This window comes from Eptesicus fuscus, chromosome 14 (genome assembly GCF_027574615.1).
Source record: "Eptesicus fuscus isolate TK198812 chromosome 14, DD_ASM_mEF_20220401, whole genome shotgun sequence".
In the NCBI taxonomy this organism is placed as follows: domain Eukaryota; kingdom Metazoa; phylum Chordata; class Mammalia; order Chiroptera; family Vespertilionidae; genus Eptesicus; species Eptesicus fuscus.
This window is the reverse complement of record NC_072486.1, coordinates 57,321,123-57,341,873: the sequence shown is the minus strand read 5'-3', so window position 1 is coordinate 57,341,873 and position 20,751 is coordinate 57,321,123. Positions and strand designations below refer to the sequence as shown.

At 38.7% G+C, this 20,751-nt stretch overlaps 1 protein-coding gene across 1 annotated transcript in view; it reads left to right on the top strand.

Annotated features, from left to right (window-relative positions):
- Positions 1-18,511, top strand: part of NUP205 (nucleoporin 205) — an 85,836-nt gene extending 67,325 nt beyond the window's left edge. The window contains exons 35-43 of the mRNA XM_008150502.3: positions 529-655; positions 6,089-6,165; positions 8,000-8,128; positions 8,338-8,464; positions 12,188-12,354; positions 13,779-13,902; positions 14,361-14,489; positions 15,289-15,362; positions 18,166-18,511. Of these exons, the coding sequence (XP_008148724.2) occupies positions 529-655; positions 6,089-6,165; positions 8,000-8,128; positions 8,338-8,464; positions 12,188-12,354; positions 13,779-13,902; positions 14,361-14,489; positions 15,289-15,362; positions 18,166-18,318 (1,107 nt within the window). The 3' untranslated portion in view covers positions 18,319-18,511. The remainder of the gene's footprint in view (positions 1-528; positions 656-6,088; positions 6,166-7,999; positions 8,129-8,337; positions 8,465-12,187; positions 12,355-13,778; positions 13,903-14,360; positions 14,490-15,288; positions 15,363-18,165) is intronic.
- Positions 18,512-20,751: the final 2,240 nt, after the last annotated feature.

Sequence of the window (20,751 nt, the reverse complement as noted above, 5' to 3'; positions counted from 1 at the left end):
AACGTTGGCATATTGGGAAGATGCTCTAACCAACTGAGCTACCCAGCCAGGGCTAAATATATTAATTTTTAAACTTGGAAGTAATCCCTTAGCTTTCTTAAGAATTTTAGGTAAGTGTTTGCTTCTTCAAGAAATAAACTGTGTAAGTGCAAAAGATAGTTGCTTGTTTAATATTCTTCATTACATTGAATTACTTGTTTCAGTTACAAAAACGATGAGTTATACATCTATAATTTTCTATCCTTTCACTTCTTTTTTTATTTTATTTTTAAAAATATATTTTTATTGATTTTAGAGAGTAAAGGAGAGGGAGAGAAAGAAACATCAATGAGAGAGAATCATTGATTGGCTGCCTCCTGCACGCCCCCTACTGGGGATCTGAGCCCGCAATCTGGTCATGTGCCCTTGACTGGAATCGAACTTGGGACCCATCAGTCCACAGGCCACCGCTCTGTCCACTGAAGCAAACCAGCTAGGGCTGTTCTTTCACTTCTGTGTCTTTGTTTCTCCTCCTTTTTCTCGGCTTAGGTGTTGCAGTTTCTCATTTCGCATTCTGATACCATACAAGCAATCCTGCGTTGCCAGGACGTTAGTGCCGGGTCTTTGCAGGAACTGGCTCTGCTCACAGGAATTATAAGTAAAGCAGCACTTCCAGGTGAGTTGAGTGTGTTGAACGGACTTTTAGTAATTCTTTTCAAACTTACACGTGCACTTAATAGAATGAGGTTTTTATTACTTGGAAGTACAGGCAGCCCTCGGGTTACGTCAGACGACGTACGTCGTTTCATGGTTAACATCACCATCTCATTTATTTATTAAAAAAAAGTTCTGTCATTTTGACGTATGTACATATGTGCTTTATGTTTTTTATTTATTTACCACAAATTAAGGTCAGGAATTGTTATCTTTCTTTTATTTTTTTTTTTTTTACTGTTTCACTTCATTACTGCTGTGCTCCATGTGAGTGATGTAGGTGCTTATGTAGGTGGGTTCCGACTTACGGCGAAAATTGCGTTATGTCACGCCATAGGAACGGATCTCTGACATAACCCGAGGACCTACTGTACTAGGTTTATATTTGTAAAAATGATATGTACTCTTATAAAAATATTCAGAGTCCAAGAAAATAATCAACACTTAAAATCCCACTACCCAGAAATTACCACAAGTTAACATTTGGTAAGTAGCTTTCAAACATTGTTCTATGTTTGAACAATGCACATAAGAGACAGAAATAGAGATGTACAGAGGTAATTTATAAGAATGGGATTACCTTTTACATGCAGTTTTTAGAAAATAACTAATCTATAATAATAAAAGCATAATATGCTAATTAGACTGGACAGCCAAACGACCTTCCGGACATCCTTCTGGACACCCTTCCAAACGAAGCTGAGCTGTGAGGGCTGAGGCAGCTGCTGCGGCTGCACGAGCTAAGACCCTTGCACGAATTTTGTGCATCGAGCCTCTAGTTTTACATAAATTTAACAGATAAAAAACTAATTGAAGAGAAACTGAATACATTGCTGAACTCCAGACAAATGTTTCTTTACCACAAGAGTCCAAGAGATACTAGTTCTTAAAAATGATTATGAAAAATTAAGATATTTTGGTTATTTTAAAAATTTTAATCTTTTTTTTATATAGGAGAGGTTTAGATTTATTGCAGAACAAGTACAGACTCCCATATGGGGAGGGGGCAAGAGTTCCCTTAATCTCTTAATTGCATGTAAATTTTAGACCGTCTGTTAACTCCTGATGTGAAAGATAAAATGATGAGTGTTTTTTAAATTCTCACAACCATTTTATGAAGTATAATTATCATTGTCCACATTTTACAATGAGGAAACTGAGGCACAGAGGGGTTAACTTTTCCAAAGTGATAGAAAATACTGGTAATAAAGAGTTTCCTAGACAGTATGGCTTCTGAGTCTGTGCTCTTACCTACCCCCTTTTTTGTGTTGGAGAAGTCTGAGACCAGCCCCGATTCCACGCCACCACCCTCAATATTTTTTCCTCTCTGGGGCTATCTCTGTGCCTGAGCGGGGAGTGTTTAGCAGGGCAGAGTATGGCACCTATAGAGGCACTTGGAGCCTGAGCTCATTCTGTTTTATTTTATTGTTGTTGTTAATCATCACCCGAGGATATACTTCCATTGATTTTTCGAGAGTGGAAAGGAGAGAGCTAGAAAGAGAGAAACATCGATATGAGAGATGCATCGATTGGTTGCCTCCGGTACACACCCCAACCAGGGATGGGGAACCTGTAACCAAGTTACATGCCCTTGACCGGAATCGAACCTGGGACCCTTCAGTTCGTGGGCCAACACTCTATCCCCTGAGCAAAACCAGCTAGGGCCTGAGCTCATTGTGAAGAGCTGTCCTTCTTCACTCTACCCAGCTGTGATGTGTCCAGTGGGCTTATTCTCACTTTCCCAACTCATTCCACTGAACCAAGTCAGGCCACCCTTGCCTCTCCTGAGGTGCTGTAGTGTTGTAAAGTGGGTCTCCTCCTAATGGTTTTCCTCTCGATTTCTGCAGGTCTTACCTAATTACTCCAATATGCTTCTGTGCAGACTGCAGGGTCTCCATGAGAAATTGCAAGAGTCTGCTGGTTTATCTTCTTTCCTCCATACTGCTTGTGAGGAGGAGATAAAGGACATAAGCAGAATCATGCTGCTTACTCCACCAGATTTTCTCTCTTTTTTTCTTTCTTAGCTACCACTATTCTTCACTATTTATGGCATAAGTTGGCTCCTTTCCTTTTTTGGTGAATTTTGTTCAATTTTTAGGTTGATGACAGGAGGGGCATTTCTATGATGCTACTTTAATTTACCTTCTTTACCCAGAAGTCCTAGGTTAGGTATAGAGACTTACCTTTTAGCAAATCTTCTGGTAAAATGGTTCTATTGATGAAGTTTCCTTTCATTTTTTATAAACAATATATTTTATTGATTTTTTACAGAGAGGAAGGGAGAGAGAGTTAGAAACATCGATGAGAGAGAAACATCGATCAGCTGCCTCCTGCACACCCCTCACTAGGGGTATGCCCGCAACCAAGGTACATGCCCTTGACCTGGAATCGAACCTAGGACCCTTCAGTCTGCAGGCCAACACTTTATCCACTGAGCCAAACCGGCTAGGGCTCCTTTCATTACTTTTTTTTTTTTTTTTTTAACAATTTAATCTTTTTATTAGAAAATATATGAACCAGTGTAGAGGGAGAGTAATTTGTATTCATTGGGAACTTTGACCAGCAATTTTATGTTTTTTAATTATTAACAGCTAGTGTAAAATGATTCATTACTTAATAAGCATTTTGTCTGGTTTACAAAATATTTCATAATATAAGGTCCAATAGTTGGAACAAAAAGAATCACTAATCTAATTCCAACCCCCAAGTTTATTTTTCTTTTCATTTTTTTTATTGATTAAGGTATTACATGTTTCCATATCTCCCCATTGCATTACTTTTTTAAATACCTAAAAATTGTCTGTTTAGCTAATAGCATCATTTGACTATGTCAGTATTAAGATTCTGTTCAGCACTAACCAGTTTGGCTCAGTGGATAGTGTTGGCCTGTGGACTGAAGGGTCCCAGGTTTGATTCCAGTCAAGGGCATGTACCTTGGTTGCGGGCACATCCCCCACGGGGGGTGTGTAGGAGGCAGCTGATCGATGTTTCTCTCTCATCGATGTTTCTAACTCTCTATCTCTCTCCATTCCTCTCTGTAAAAAATCAATAAAATATATTTTTAAAAAAGCTATTCAGAAAAGCATTTATTTTAACATGCTCTTGATAAATTTAAACAAAATAAAAGGACAGAGTAAAGCAATTTCTGCTGTCTAAAAGGAACCAGATGTCAATTTAATTTATTTTTCTAGAAATTATTCTCCAGGTATGTGTAAAAATTTTCCCTCCTTACACAAGTGAAATTATACCATACATATTGTTCTGTAACATTTTTTCCATCGTGTCTTTATCTTTTTTCATCAGCACAAATAGCTCCTACCTCATTCTTTTAAATTAACTGCGTAGTTTTCCAGTTGTGACATACTTAACCAGACCTCTGTTGTTTAACCAGACCCCTATGATATGTTGACTGTTTCCAGTCTTAAAAATTCAACTATGCCAAAACTGGTTTGGCTCAGTGGATAGAGCGTCGGCCTGTGGACTGACAGGTCCCAGGTTCGATCCGGTCAAGGGCATGTACCTTGGTTGCGGGCACATCCCCAGTAGCGGGTGTGCAGGAGGCAGCTGATCAATGTTTCTCTCTCATCGATGTTTCTAACTCTCTATCCCTCTCCCTTCCTCTCTGTAAAAAATCAATATATATAAATATATATATATATAAACTCAACTGTGTGGTATTTAATAACCGTGTGTTTGTGTGTGTGTGCGCGTGTGTGTGTGTGTGCGCGCGCGTGCATTTTTGCTAATTTGAGCTGGTAGGCTTGATACATTTCTGGCATTGCTTGGTCAGAAATATATATATATTTAAAAAAATCAATAAAATATATTAAAAAAAAAAAAGATAATGCCAGATACCCTTCCAATTTTTAAAACAATTTTCATTCCTATCAACCCTACTCTGTACAGTTTGGTCCTTGATTACATACTGTTTTGTATTATTCTATAATATTAATTAGTCTTAAATGTTCCCATTAAATTATAAGTCCATTTATAACTTTGTATACACCATATTGCCTAGCCCAGTACTGGATATGTCACACCTCCTCAAATACTTATTGGCAGGTTAATTTTTCTATGACCCACAGATATTCTGAAAAGGATTTTGAAGTTGAAAGTGATATTTATGGTACACAGAGTAGTCAGGTGGCATTTAACAAAAGGGTTCTATAGAAACTGAGAATTGGTGGTCTTTTTAAATAGAAGCAGCAGTTGATGTGCAGGGGTAAAAAACAAAACAAAACCAAAAAAAGGGAAATAATGGGGAATAGCAACATATGTTACAAAGTACAGAATGTTCGAGGACAAAGGAAAAAGCCGCAGTTCCATGATAGTGTTGGGTACAAAATCCAGTTTTCAGGGCGGTTAATTGGGAAAGAAAGGCATAAGAATTACAAGCAGCAAATACAGAGAAAATATTTCAAGAATTTGACATGAACCAGGTTTTTGCCTTATTTTGGAATATAAGAGAGACCTGACACATTTCAAATACTGTAGTGAGGAAAAACCCTTTGTGGCAGGGAAGTTTTAGTATGCTGGAAAAGAAAGTGAATCTGGGAGCAGACTCCCAGAGGAGGAGGTGGGCAGGGCCGGCATCTAGTGGAGTAATGAAGCTCAAGTGAGGCATTACAAGCCAGCATGTGCCAGTATATCCTGTAGGTTTGTGTTGAGGTCATGGGCCAAAAAATCTACAAAGAGGACTGTCATAAGGAGCAAAGGCTATGATTCTGGATTATAGGCTATGGAGCATATGCTTGGAAATAAATGAATTAAAGAGGTTGTGAAAATGCATAGAAAGTTAGGGTGGCTAAGACAAGTTCAGGTAGGTTCTCCTCAGCATGTCCATGGTCATGGAAGAAAGAAAGAAACTAATGGGAGAATGACCTTTGGGTTTTCTTGGAGGGCAAGATAGACATAAAGAGAGTCCATGGTATTGTAAGAAATTGATCAGCTTGATTTAGGAATTTTGAAATGGGTCCAAACTGAGAAGTTGAATGGAAACCTTTGCATATGTGCAAAACTAGTTTGACTAAAGGAAAAGAAAAATCAAATGATACGATACCTAGAAAACGTAAAAGAAATGCATTTTATTCTTAGTGTTTTATATTCTAAACTCTTTCATGAAAAAATAATTTACTGCTGACTTTAGAAATTTTTAACTTTTACAGGTATAGATAAAAAGTAAGTTTTTCTCAAAAACTTTAAAAAGTGCCTTTTAAAATCACTAATTGATCTAGATTTAGATTGCATATCTAAATTTCTCCAAAATCCTCTTGGTAGAGTCTGTATCTATTTATGCAAATAAAGATTATAAAATACTAGAACTGCTCCTTTTAGCTTTTTAATGTTTTTATTTTATTGATTATAAAACTATTTAAAGGCCTTCCAAATTTTCTAGGTATATTAAGTGAACTGGATGTTGATATAAATGAAGGATCCCTAATGGAGCTACAGGGACATATTGGAAGATTCCAGGTAACTGATTCTTATTTCTTTAAAGAGGAGTTGTAAGACTTTTAGCAAAATACAACAGTCCCTTCACTCATCCTCCCCAATCTGCTGTCTGGATTTGGGCAAACCCTTTCAACTATTTTAATTGATTCTTGTTATCTCTAAATAACATGCTTATATTGCTACTACTTGATTATCCAATTTTAGGAATCATCATTGACTTTCCATTAGTAAAGAATCTAGATCTCTTTACTCCTTTTCTTTCATCATAATATATGTGCATTTCTTATTACCCCTCCCCCCCCAATTCAGCATAACTATACCATAATTTTGATTAGATCAATGTTTGGCGTTATATTATTATTACTGTGTAATATCCATGGACAATATATTACTTTTCTGTGTAACATTATTTTCCCTAGAATAAGTACTTTTCTTTTTTTATTTGCTTGACTTTTATGTACCTATTTCTAATTTATTCACAAACTCTTCTCCAATTGTGTAATTTCCTATCAGTATATTCAGACATATTAGATAGCTTATCAATTGGATATCACAATCTTTCTGCGAGCCTCCTGGCCTGCTTTCATCTTCTTCACTTTTTATTGGCTATAGAATAATTATATTTATGTACTAGAATTTATATTCCATTGTTTTTGATACAGTAACTTTCTTAACCAATCCTCTTTTCATAAACTGTTTTTCAAGTTTCCTGAAGTAAATGCTGCCTTCAGCATTTTTGTATACAAAATTTTAAACCATAGATTAAATAACATAACCAGTATCACTAGGTCCAAGGATATACACATAGTGCATTTTGAGTTATTGTCAAAAAGGGTTGCACTCTCACCAACAAAACCCAAATACTCCTTTTTTCCCCTCAGCCTTTTCATATTTTTCATTGGTAGGGAGAAAAAAATATCTTTGACGAATTATTCATAAGTTGACCTCTTGGACATGTTTTAGTGCATCTGTTTTATCTGTAAGAATAGCAAACAGCCAGTTATAAATGTTAAAAATAGACATAACTGTTTTGATAAAATGAGTTTATATAATAGTCTCCTTAATATGTTTTGCCTTATCCAAACTTATTATTTAAATATCAGTTTAAATAAGGTATTATGGAAGGTAGAAATTGCTACTATCACTCTAGAAATGTGGCCCCTTTATGAAGTCTCCAGAAATTATCATGGGAGTAACAGCCTTTAAATTTGAGCTTTTGTGGACAGTTATCATGGCCATGCTTGTTTTTGTTTTGTTTTATAGATATTTTTATTGATTTCACAGAGAAAGGGAGAGAGAGATAGAAACATCAATGATGGGAGAGAATCATTGATCGGCTGCCTCCTGCACACCCCCCCACTGGGGATCAAGCCCACAACCCAGGCATGTGCCCTTGACTGGAATTGAACCTGGGACCTTTCAGCCCGAAGGCCGACACTCTACTCACCTAGCCAAACCAGTTAGGGCATGGCTGTGCTTGTTACAGATTGTTTTCTCTTTGCCATTTCACTTTGCTTCTCATTGTTTATTGTGTTTTTTTAATGAGTATGTACCAAGGAATTATTTGGTGTGATACAGAGAATTCTTTGGCAAACACTTATATTCTAGTTGGGATTCACTCACTGCTAAAAACAAATTGGTATTCTTGTAATGAGTTGACTGCCAAGCACAGACATTTGCGAAAAGGTGAATTTAATAGTGCTAACTTTAGTTGCCTCCATTAGAATAAGAAATCAGACGTGTTAAAGAGTGATTCCACTCTCCTGAGTTTTTCTTTTTTATAGCCCTCAAGAAAGAGAGGCTGCTAATTTTAAACATTTAACTAGATTTTAACAAAATATCTTTCCTTTTTTAGCGCCAGTGCTTGGGATTACTAAGTCGCTTTGGTGGCTCTGACAGACTCCGTCAGTTTAAATTTCAAGATGATAATGTGGAAGGAGACAGAGTGAACAAGAAAGATGAGATCGAACTCGCTATGCAACAGGTAAGGGGAGTGAGAACTGTGTACCTACTCTTTAAGATTTTTATGTTTTAGAAATATTTGATAAAAGTAACATTTGAGTAATTTTATATATTGATTTATAACTTTTTTGTCATTTTACAATTTGATCATAACTTTGTTCTTCATATCTGGATTTCAATGATATTAAGACATTTGGGAGCTAATAATTTTTTTACTGCTCTTTGTTGTAGATTTGTGCCAATGTCATGGAATATTGCCAGTCACTCATGATGCAGAGTTCCCCTACCTTTCAGCATGCTGTGTGCCTCTTCACCCCGAGCCTGTCAGAAACCATAAATAGAGATGGATCCCGGCAAGGTGAGCCTTGTTCTTTTTCTGTGTCTATGAGGAATTAAGTTGTTATGATTATGACAGGCTCTAGTTGGCTCTAGTAAGATGTGATTGTTTTTCTTTGTGTAACAATGGGAAAATTTTAAACCAACTTCTTGAGGAGTGGTGAGGAGGTACTATTGTCAGACTTGTGGATAGACTGGGGAGCTCGAGAGAATAGAGACATTCTAGATTTTCTGAGGATAAATCTAGAAGAGTCTTGTGGCCAAAGTATAGTTTTCAATAGTACTTGAGACCCCAATGGAAGGACCTAGGTTTGGAGAATAAGCTAGCTGGGTGAAAATATGAAAATGTAACAGCCCCATTCTCTCCAAACATATAGTAGACTGTTTTGATAGCATGTAATTGGTCCCTGAGACTGTTCATTTAAAATTTTTTTTTCTTTTTGTCATTTCCTTAAATATTTTCAGTTGCTCTATCTTCAAGTTCATTTATTCTTTCCTGAGTCAGCTCCATTTGGCTGTTAAGTATATCCAGTGAATTTTTTATTTCAGAAATGGTATTTTTCAGTTCTAGAATTTCCATTTGGCTTTGTTATATCATTTATATTTTTTCTACTGAGATATCCTGTGGTTTTTATTGACTGTGAGCATATTTTGTTTTCTCTTGGTTAGGATAGTAAGAATAGATACTCTGAAACCCTCATTCACTAATTTCCAACATCTGGTTCATCTGAGATTAGACTTGGTTGGTGTTCTTGTCTTTTGAGAGGTCTTCCACTTTCTTAGTTGTTCCCATGGGGTAATTTTAAATGTATATTACCTCCCTACCAGTGTGCCTGCTTCTGTTCACTCTAGTACTGTCAGGTAGTTGTTTTTGTATTGTGTCTAGGTTTTTTACCTGTTGTCTGGTATGATTTTAGTTTATCATACTTGGAAGCAGAAGTTCTTAATATCTGACAAGTTACCTTTACTTAAAAGATACTTTTCATTCAGTGATTCATTTGGAGAGTAGTCTTACTTAAGTAAGAGTATGTCTTAATGAAATTGAAGAAGTAGCTATAAATGGGTATTAAACCATTTAGGTTGGAGACATAAAACAATGGCTTTGACATAATTAAGCAAATTAATTCTACATAGTTCTAGCTTTGTCCTATATTCAAAAAGTTTGCTCCCAGGAAGATCACTAGAATAAAAAGGAGTCCCACTTTAGGGAGATACTCGCTGGGTGGTTCAGCAGAGGTGAAAGATCATCTTCACCTTGGAATGATTGGCAGTCCTACCCTAAACCCCTCATTCAGAACAGTGATTTGCATATCACCCAGCAGTGACATTTAACCTCATCCTTCCCCTCTCTATCTGGCAATTTGTGATTGTAGGTCTTGATGAAAACCTGACTGCATCAAGAGGGCAATCCTTCTCTTCCCCCCTTAAATCTTAAGTTTTTAAAAAACACAAGGTTATCAAACCAAATCATAATTTTGTCATTTATTCTTCAAAAAACAATCATATGATAATAATGTATCAGTAGTAATTATTAAAACTTCATTTTAATCTTTCACTAATAATTATCATTCTTTAATCTTTAACTTAAAGATGAACTTTATGAAGCCTTATAATTGATCTTTATTTTCCCTCAGGTTTTTAAAAGAGTTAACAAGCATATTTTCCTCTGCCAGTTCTAGACATGGGAGTGGGCAGGTATGTTGTAGGCTTGAGAACACTGAGTTATAGGGAGGCACTTGAACCTACTCGGTAAGAGCACAGACAAGTGACGAACTGCCTAGATTTGTGTCCCAGTTCTATAAGTGACTATTGGTATGACTTCAGAAAATTCACTTACCCTCTTCATGCCTCAGTTTCTTTATTTGTAAAATAGCAATAATAAGCTCTGCTCCAATGAATGACTGTAAGGATTAAATGTGTTACTACTAATATATGTAAAGTGTTTGAGAACAGTGCCTGGCCCTTAGCAATACCTAAATGTTGGCTATTATTATTTTCATTATTGTTGTTGTTGTTATCACTTAGTATATTTACTATTACTTGTGATCCAGGGACCCTTTCCTATAGCTCCTCTATTGCCAGACCTCATGATCTTGCCTGTGGAATCTGTTTCTGTAGTCAGATTTCTTAGGAGCCATCTTCATCTTCACCTGATGTCTATGTCTGATAGCCTGTGAACACTGGTCTTTTCTAGACTTGAGCATGTCAGTGTGAGAGCTCCTAAAATGCTATAGAGTAATCTTAGCATTAGACTATCCTCTTTAGATATCTTTCTACCAGGGGAGATATCACACAAATGTTAACTGGGGACCAGGTTACATAAGTTCACCAGGAGGAGGCTCTGTGTAGATGTGATGACTTGTATCATCTTCACTGGAGACTGGAATGGAAACCTGAAATCAGATGTGTCTGGGATATCCTGGTTGGTGTTAGCACCCACTGCTAAGGGGCTGTTTTCTCTCTTCCCCTCCACATGAAGACCCATGAGATCTGACTCTGGAGCAAAGTTAAGGGAGGCAGTAGTGAAGGAAGCAAATGCCAATCTCTCCTTCACTATTCATGGCAGTTAGGGCCATTCAACAAAGATGTCTCCAAATTGAACCTGAAGTTGCTAAGGTGTTTCTGAAGAAATCCCTCAGTCATAGAGAACAGTACTCTGTTTGCCCACACAGGCTGTCTGTAGAGTAGCAGTGGTATTTTCTCTAGCTGTTCCCTCTGCAGGCAACTTTTATGACATCTTGCCATTCCTTGTACCTTTATCAGAAGGTGGTCAAGTCAAAGACAGGTCATTTTATTTTGCTACCCAAATGGAATTACTGTGGTAACAGACTCATTAAAGTTCAAATCCATTGCTATCCTATATAATAAAACCCTAATAAGCAAATTGACCGAACAATGGAACAACTGGTTGCTATGACGTGCACTGACCACCAGGGAGCAGACACTCAACACAGGAGCTGGCCCCTGGTGGTCAGTGTGCTCCCACTGGGGGAGCACCGCTCAGCCAGAAGCTGGGCTCATGGCTGGCGAGCACAGCAGCCGTGGCAGGAGTCTATCCCGCCTCTGAGGCAGCACTAAGGACCCCTCAGGGGACATCCGAGGCCCACTCCCCGCCGGCAGGCAGACATCTCCTGAGGGGTCCTGGACTGTGAGAGGGTGCAGGCCGAGCTGAGGGACCCTTTGCAACCTCCAGTGCACGAATGTCGTGCACCGGGCCTCTAGTTTTTGAAAGTTTTAGTTGGTGTTTTCCTTCTTTCTTTGGAAGAATGACTTTGAGCTGGGAATTCAGCAACCAGAAAGATGCAGACTGGAAATGAACCCATGTAACTAGAGCAGTAGGGTGAGGCAGGAGTTACTCACCTGGGGTCAGGAAACTCCAAACTTGTGTATATTGTCTGGGGGTTGGGGGTTGGGTTGGGGAAATGGGTATAAAGGTTTATAACTAACATAGAGTTCTGAAAGACATCTTTAGTCAGTAAAGGGTAAGCTCTATCTGTGTCCATTAGTCTCATTTCCTTATTCTCTTAAGGTCTTCAGCCTTATGTTCACCCCTGATTATGGACTCAGAGTAGCTCCTAACCACTCCTTTGAACTGTCAATGGTATTTAAAAGTAGTCTTGGGTTGGTTTTAATAATAGTTTACATGCCCTTAAATTCCTGGGCATCCCTTGTTTTAAAACAGGTCATTTGAAATTCATATAAAATACTTACATGGAACATTGTTTTTTATCCTCAACTCTGTTAGATACCCAAGCTCCAGTAGTTCCATATTGGCGCCTGCCTGGTTTGGGCATTATTGTCTACCTACTGAAACAGAGCGCTAATGATTTCTTCAGCTACTATGACAGTCATCGGCGGAGTGTCAACAAGCTACAAAATGTAGAGCAACTTCCACCAGATGAGATAAAAGAGGTATGAATCTTATAATGGGCTGTGAAGCCACTGACTTCACTAATAAGGACCAGGGTACTGATGTCAGACTTGTGAGTAAAGATGACGTATGCAGTGAGACAAGAGGAATTGAAATTCTTCCTCTGTGTGACTTGAAGAAGAGTCCCTCCTCACCTTAGCCACCTGTTCAAGAAAACCACCTGCCACCAGCAGAATGGCAGCTGGCCTTTGTATGAGATAATTTATACTCTAAAGTCTGCTGAGAAACGGAGGCTTCTACTACAGGTGCTTACTCAGTAGATGTGATTTCCTTAGGTAAGATGTCTCTACCTTCAGTGTCTTCAGTACCTGCTTAGTAAAATTTTCAGGCAAGGAGATGGAGTAACAAGTGACTGCCTGCTCTCAATTACCCAGAATCATTCCCTGGCGTTTATCGCAGCTAAAGATGCTGAGTTGCCAGGCTTGCTCCCTAAGTAGCCTGCCATCTTTCCCATTTGGCACAGGCATCTCTTGGCATTGCTGCAGCTTCCTCTGTCCTATGGCAGCCTGGACCATTTTATCACTCCTGGTTTGCACCAGCTTTCCTAAAAAACTCCATGTCACTCTTCAGGGTAGTCAATGCCTACTCCCTCCTGCCACTCTTCTGATAATCACAGGGAACGTTTATTGAGTGTTTATAATGTGCCAGGCCCTGAGCTACAAGTTCTATGAATATATGAGGCAGATGTTGTTGTTCTTCTCATTTCTCTGATGAGGAAACTGAGGCACTGGAAGTTTGAATACCCAAAGCCATAGCTAGCAAGTCCACTGAGTCAGGAGTTATTGACTGGGTTCAGGTAGTCCCTGAGGTTGTGTGGCTTACATCATGCAGCCCTTCCCCCTCATGCCAGCTCCTGGGCGATGCTAGTACTCACAGAGGAACTGGAGCATTCACTGTCCCCACTTCACCACACCCTCTGCCAGAGGCAGTGTCTGAATTTTAACTGAACCATGTGCTTAGAGGTCTCAAACAGAGTGGTGACTGCAGAGGTTCCAGTTGGTGATCATGTTTCTTATGCTCTAGAAGTCTGCTTTACATTTTCTTCAGAAGATATGTGACAGCTGTTACAGAAATGCTGCAGGGCATTGTTACACCTGCTGCTGGAAAAGCCTGCTGTTCTCTTCTGTCTTAATTTGACAGGAAATTCAGGGTTGATTAGAAATGTCTGTTTCAGGGACAGGACTTTTTCAAAAAGCAACAGATGAATATTCATTTGTAATTGACTGCTTCCTTTTTTTGTTAATAGCTTCCTGACTAGAAAGGGCCTCTTGCCTGCCAGGATGTTTAGATTTATTTGAATGTTTTTCACAGTGCTTATCACAAGTAACCCTCATACAGTACATTTTCATTAATTTTTGTGACAGTTTGTGTCATTCTAAATACTGCATTTGTTTCTTTTTCTTAGTTGTGTCAGTCTGTGATGCCTGCTGGTGTTGATAAAATCTCCACTGCCCAGAAATATGTTCTAGCAAGACGGCGTTTAGTGAAGCTGATCAACAATCGAGCTAAACTGCTTTCCCTTTGTTCTTGTATCCTTAAAATCACAGTGGGACTTGACCTTTAAGAGAACCTGCAAATGTAGGAACTGTTTATATATTCTCATGTTATTTGGGCATGAAAGCAATATGGAAAGGGTCATAATTACTGTTTGTTTTTTACCCAGTAAATGCCTGTTATATTTCAAAATAGAATTATTTTTCCTTTAGAGTAGCTAGTAACCCTGATAATGTACAGAACCTTTCTGTCTGGACAGGAGACAAGGACACTGGAGACTGCTGGCCCAGTGCCCCACGGTCCCCACCTCCTTCTCAGCACATCTTGCTGCTTCTGGGGAGACATCTTCCATGGAGTCTCACCCCTGGCTCTTTACTAGGCTGTGGGTACATCACTAGGTGGTGCAGTCTCTCCTTTTTTCTCCTCCTCAGAAACTGGTTTGGAAAAAGCACTTGCTGGGATTGTTTTCCTTTACCTGAGCTCTCCTTTGTAGTTATCATAGAGACCTGCCTATTTATTCTTTGGCGCCACCTGGAGTACTACTTGTTACATTGCACACCCACGGATTCTCAAGATTCTTTGTTTGCCTCTAGGACATTGTTAAAAAGCAGAAGGCTACAAGGTAAACATTATTCTGCAAATTAATGAATCATAAATGCCTTTGGATTTCAGTGCCTTGAAAAACGAGTCACATTTTAAAAAATATATATTTTATTGATTTTTTACAGAGAGGAAGGGAGAGGAATAGAGAGTCAGAAACATCGATGAGAGAGAAACATCGATCAGCTGCCTCCTGCACACCCCCTACTGGGGATGTGCCTGCAACCAAGGCACATGCCCTTGACCGGAATCGAACCTGGGACCCCTCAGTCCGCAGGCCAACGCTCTATCCACTGAGCCAAACTGGTTTCGGCACGAGTCACATTTTAATTTATTTTTTGTGTCTAGGTTACTAAGAGTTGATTGGATAATCGAGAGCTACTTAGGTTTTAGGCATAGGTTTACTTTGTATTTTACTTCTAGCCGTGGGAGATTGTACAGAGCATAAAAGCATCTTAGCGGCTGTTCCTCAACTTCTTTCAATTAAGAGGTGAGCCAGCTCCAGCGTCCCCTGCTCACAAGTAACTGTCCAAAAGAATGGAAGTGGGTCAGCCGAGGCCAGGGTTCTTATTGCTGGAGTGAGCCTCTGTCATTGATGAGAATGTATTGGGTCCCTTGGGGGAAAACAGAAGACAAGCTTTCGAGCTCTGGCCTAGACCAGTGAAATGCTTCCCGGGGGCTTCCATGTACTAAAAATTGAAATAAGGTTCTCAGTGTTGACCCATGTTTTCCATGGCACCGTGGTTCATTGTTTCCAGGTTCTTCCACAGTGTTGTAGACATAAATGGCAGAGATGGTTTGAGTATGTCTTTTGTCTCTAGATTCCTTTGCTTCAGAAGCCAATATGGATTTTAGAAGTGGACGGACAGTAGTGAGCCAACATGACATAGACCAGGTAAGGTTCAATTCTGTGCTCTTTTTTAATTTCTGAAAGGAAAAAGGAGAAGTCTAGTATGTTGGTAAGATTGTAATTTTCAGGATGTATACAAAGGCCAGGTTTGAATTCTGGCGTGGCCACCTAACAGCTGTTGACTTAGAACAACTTATTTAACTTCTGAGCCTCCATTTTCTCATAGAAAAATGGGAAAGATAGTGTAACTTCAGAAAACTTTTTCAGAATTAACTGAAGTTTCATATGTGAGATTCCTAGGATAGTGCCTGGAACGTAGTAAGAGTTTAGTAATTAGTAGGCATTAAGATCTGGAAATTCCCAATTTTTTTAGTAACTTTGTAGAATTTATAGGCACAAATTGACAACACTTAATTTTTTAGAAAATTTAATGGAGAGATTGTGAGTAACCATTAAAAATATAACTCCAGTAGACTATGATATTACACAGTCATGTGTCGTTTAACGGCAGGGATACATTTTCAGAAATGTGTCGATAAGCAGTTTTGTGGTTGTGCGAACATCATAGCATGCACTCCCACAAACCTAGATGGTATAGCCTACTGTATACCGAGGCTATATGGCAGAGCCTGTTACTACTGGGCTACAAACCTGTACAGACAGCATGTTACTGCACAGAATACTGAAGGCAATTTTAACCCATATCAAATATAGTAAAGCAACAGTAAAAATATGCTATAAAAGATAAAAAATGGTACAGCTGTATAGAGCACTTACCATGAATGGAGCCTGCAGGATGGGAAGTTGGTCTGGGTGAGTTAGTGAGGGAGAGGTGAGAGAATGTGAAGGCCTTGGGCATTACTGTACATTCCTGCAGACTGTAAACACTGCACACTTAGACTACACTAAACTAAGTTTCTTCTTTCTTCAGTAAGTTAACCATACCTTATTGTGACATTTTTACTTTTAAATTTTTAAAAAACTTTTTTTTCCTTGGTAGTAACACTCAGCTCAAAACACAAACCCATTGTATAGCTGTATAAAAATATTTTTTAATGTCCTTATTCTATAAGCTTTAAGCGTTTTTCTGTTTATTTACTTTTAAACTTTTTTGTTAAAGACACAAGCACACACATTAGCCTGGGCCCACACAGGGTCAGGATCACCACTATCACTGTCTCCCACCTCCGCGTCTAGTCCCACTGGGGGGTATTCCAGGGCAGGAACATGCATGGAGCTGTCGTCTCCTGTGATAACAGTGTCTCCTGCAATCCCTCCTGAGGGACCTGCTTGAGGATGTGTCATTCTCATCAGAAATTCATCCCTGGTGGGTTTTGGTTTGTTTCTTTTTTTCATCATAGATTTGATTGTAAGCAGATAATGTACTATGAACATTCCTTTTTCTATTAATGATGGCAATGAAGATTATAGGTGGTAGAAATTTTTCAGCTTCATTACAATCTTACAGGACCACTGTCAGACGTGCAGTCCGACGTTGCCTGAAAGGCATTATGTGGCACAAGACTGTATAGGGCAGGCGTCCTCAAACTACGGCCCGCGGGCCACATGCGGGTGTTTTTGCCGTTTTGTTTTTTTACTTCAAAATAAGATATGTGCAGTGTGCATAGGAATTTGTTCATAGTTTTTTTTAAAACTATAGTCCGGCCCTCCAACGGTCTGAGGGACAGTGAACTGGCCCCCTGTTTAAAAAGTTTGAGGACCCCTGGTATAGGGTATTATGTACTTAGTAACCCCTTGATCAGTAGTGTTGAAATGGAATGAAGAGCATTTCTAAAACAATTAAAATGAAAACCTCATATGAAACAAATATAAAGACTTAGGAACAAAGCAGTTATCAGGATGTGTAATATTAAGGAAAATGAATTACAACTAGATCTGCTCCTAGGCAGCTAAAATTCGTGTCCTTGGCCGTGATTTGATAAAACCTGTGCTCTTCTCTAAACCCTTTTGGTCACTCCCTTCTTAAGCTGAAGGCTGGGCCTTATCCAGGAAAAGGGGCAGAGGCACAGCATTTTTCAGACCCACGCTTAGCCAGACGTTATAGATACCACGCTGTCACCTAGCCCTGACTGCATTGCCTCTGAGTGACTTTATAACAAATTTATTTCCTAGTGTGGTTTGTGTAGGGAAGCTAATGTTAGTGAGGCCATGTGCAGAATTAGCTAAAGAATAGATCTTCCAGAAGATGTCTAATTATATGTTGACTTCATGACTGTTTCATTTAGACTGGTCTGTTACAAAGTTAGAAGACATTCAGGATTAATAAATAATTCACTCTGTGCTTTAATTTTAATGTAAAACAGAAGGCAGGTAGATTCACCTGATTTTGTATTTGATTTTAGCTTTTCAGAGTAATACCAAAAAGATCCGTCTGGAACTACACAGGCATTCTAAAATACATCTGAGCTCTAAAGTGTATGCCAGATTCCCTTCCCCCACTTACAAAGTAAAAACATGAACATTTTTGTCTTATTAAATTGTGTAATGAAGGAAAAATAAAAGTTCTTTCCAATTATCCTTTGTTTTTTTCTCCCAAGGCATCCACTCAGTAACTTCTTGTTTGGCCCTTCAGGAAATGTTTTTGCGCATATGTCTACATGTCAACAGCAGCATCAACAGTTGTTATTAAAGGAGATTTTAAATTTTACACATTTTTATAAGAAAAGAAAGAGGGGGAGGAAATAGTATGAATAAATTCTAGGGTCTAAAAATTTGGTACATGAGAAAGGACAACATAAAAGATCCAAAGGTATTTTAAATTGGAAGAGTAAAAGAAATATTGGAGAATGCAGCTTTAATAATGAAATGTCCTCTGTGTTACCTCTAGCTTCAGGCTGACGCCATCAATGCTTTTGGAGAATCACTACAAAAGAAACTTCTGGACATTGAAGGATTATATTCAAAAGTTCGATCTCGCTATAGTTTCATACAAGCTCTTGTCAGACGTGTCCGAGGCCTATTGAGGATATCACGGAACTGAGAGCCTGTTCTTATTACACTCTTCTAGGGAAGAGATGAACTGGGGAAAACTCTCCTTTTTATAGATTAATTTGTCTCTAAATTATGACCAAAAATATTTTGCTATTTCTTTATATATGCACATTTTTTTCTGTAAACCTCTTTGCCTGGTTTCATCCTTACTAGTAAAAAATAAACACTTTTAAAAAAAAACAACGAACAACAAATGTATGGTTAATCTTTTGCAGTTTTATTTAAGAAATGATCAACATTATTGGGAAAGTATAAACTTTGCACAGTGGTGGTTTTTCCCTAGGGATAGAATTCTGAATGCTAAATTAAAGATATAGTCTGAAAATTCTCATATTTTTCTCTCTTTGTACCTATATTACACTTCCATGATATTTAGGATTGCTCCATGGGACAGAGTGGATAATAAACTATAGCCACGCTCCTTAGTAGAATAGTGTATTTAGGAATGTCTCAAAAAGTCAAGCCATGTCTTTCCTAAAATTAACTTTTCTTTTCTGCATTTAAATGACAATATAATTTTAATTTATTCCTTAGAAATGATTGAGAAATTTCTCTAATTAATCATCTACCTATATTGCTCATAATATATGATAGTTATAATTATAGTAAAATAATTTGATTAATCACCTCTATTTCTTGCTCTATTGTATTTATATTCAAGTGACTACATCATCTGAAAGTCCATTTTTCCCTTTCTGGTCTCCAATTATTTCAGCTTTGTATATTGGAGAGACTGCTGAGAGGGGAATGAGTCTTGACTCTCTTGTACTAGCAGAAAATGAATTCTTAATTCTGAAGTGTTGCTTTTACTTTTAATCTCATAATGACATTTCTATAGTTTTAAACATAAATATATATTTATTGATTTTAGCGAGGAAGGGAGAGGGAGAGATAGAAACATCAATGATGAGAGAGAATCATTAACCGGCTGATTCCTGCATACCCGCCACTGGGTACAAGCCCGAAACCCCATCATGTGCCCTGACAAAAAACGAACCATGACCTTCTGGTTCGTAGGTCGATGCTCAACCACTAAGCCACACTGGCTGGGCTCCGTGGCTTTTAAGCATCTTTTAAAAAAGGCTTTGTCATTGTTATATTTTGAAATTAATTTACTGTCCACCACTTATAGCACTAATTTTTAGCTGTTTAGTCTAAGAGGGGAGTGAATGAATAAAAGTGGATCCAAAATGTAGTAATAATGACTGTTGCTCCACTGGTCAGGAATATGGCCATCTTGATCATCTGGAACACAGGCAGGAACCTACATAATCAGAAGAGAACCTGGGGCACAGAATCAAAGCATTTTATAAACCTCGGATGGACAGAGATATTAGCTAAATCTGGAATTAAGATTTTTAATTTACTGACTTCATAACTTGTTTTCCCATTTCTCCCATTTCTTCCAAAATTGCAGCTGACTGTGGATAAGAAGTTGGGGCTATGAAGACGTGTGTGTGTGTGTGTGTGTGTGTGTGTGTGTGTGTGTGTCCCCATGCACTCGTGTGTGTGGCGGGGAGGAATACAGGGGCGGGGGGGGGGGGGGGGAGAGGACAGGAAAATTGTCGCGTGTGCTGCTCAGAAAGGCTGACCAGAAACACCGTTTGTATAATCAGTCCAGCGGGGACATGTGACTGACCGCATTCTGTTCCCGTGTGGAGAGAGACTCCTGGGGCAGCGTGTGCTCTTAGGGGATAAGTTCATCTATTCCTTCAAATAAGCAAAAGATCTTAAATGTATTGTTTTTATTGAGTTGATCAGTTTCGTGGGGTTAGAAAATTAAAAAGAGGTGGTACCTTCCTTGTCATTCTTAGAGTTTTTATAAAAAGGTGATACATAACTATATGGCTGAACTTTATCTAAGCTCTACATGCTGTTTGTACACAACCTAGCCTTTTCTAAATATTTGTCTATTGGTTTCCCAACTTATTTTGAAAAATTTTTAATCTTCGCCAATGTTGAGAGTAAACGACAGGGCACCCATACACCTTTCACCTGGCTTCACCAATTAATGTTTTAAAAAGTATATATATTTTATTGATGGGGGGGGGGGAGAGAGAGAGAGAGAAAGAAACATCAATGATGAGAGAGAATCATTGATCAGCTGCCTCCTGATGCCCCTACTAAGGATTGAGCTTGCAATCTGGGTATATGCCCTGATTGGGAATCAAATCCTGAGTTACTGATTCATAGGTCTGAGCCACGCCAGCAGTCTCACCACTTAACATATTGCACATTGCTTTCGCTTTTTTTATGTGTACTAGAGGCCTGGTGCATGAATTCATGCATGGGTGGGTTCCCTCAGCCTGGCCAGCGATCAGGGCCAGATGGGGGCAGGCCGTCCGGGGGGAGAGACTGTGGGAGGTTGGCCCATCCTCCATGCCCCCACCTGGCCCCTCCTACCACAGCCCCTCAGGAGCAG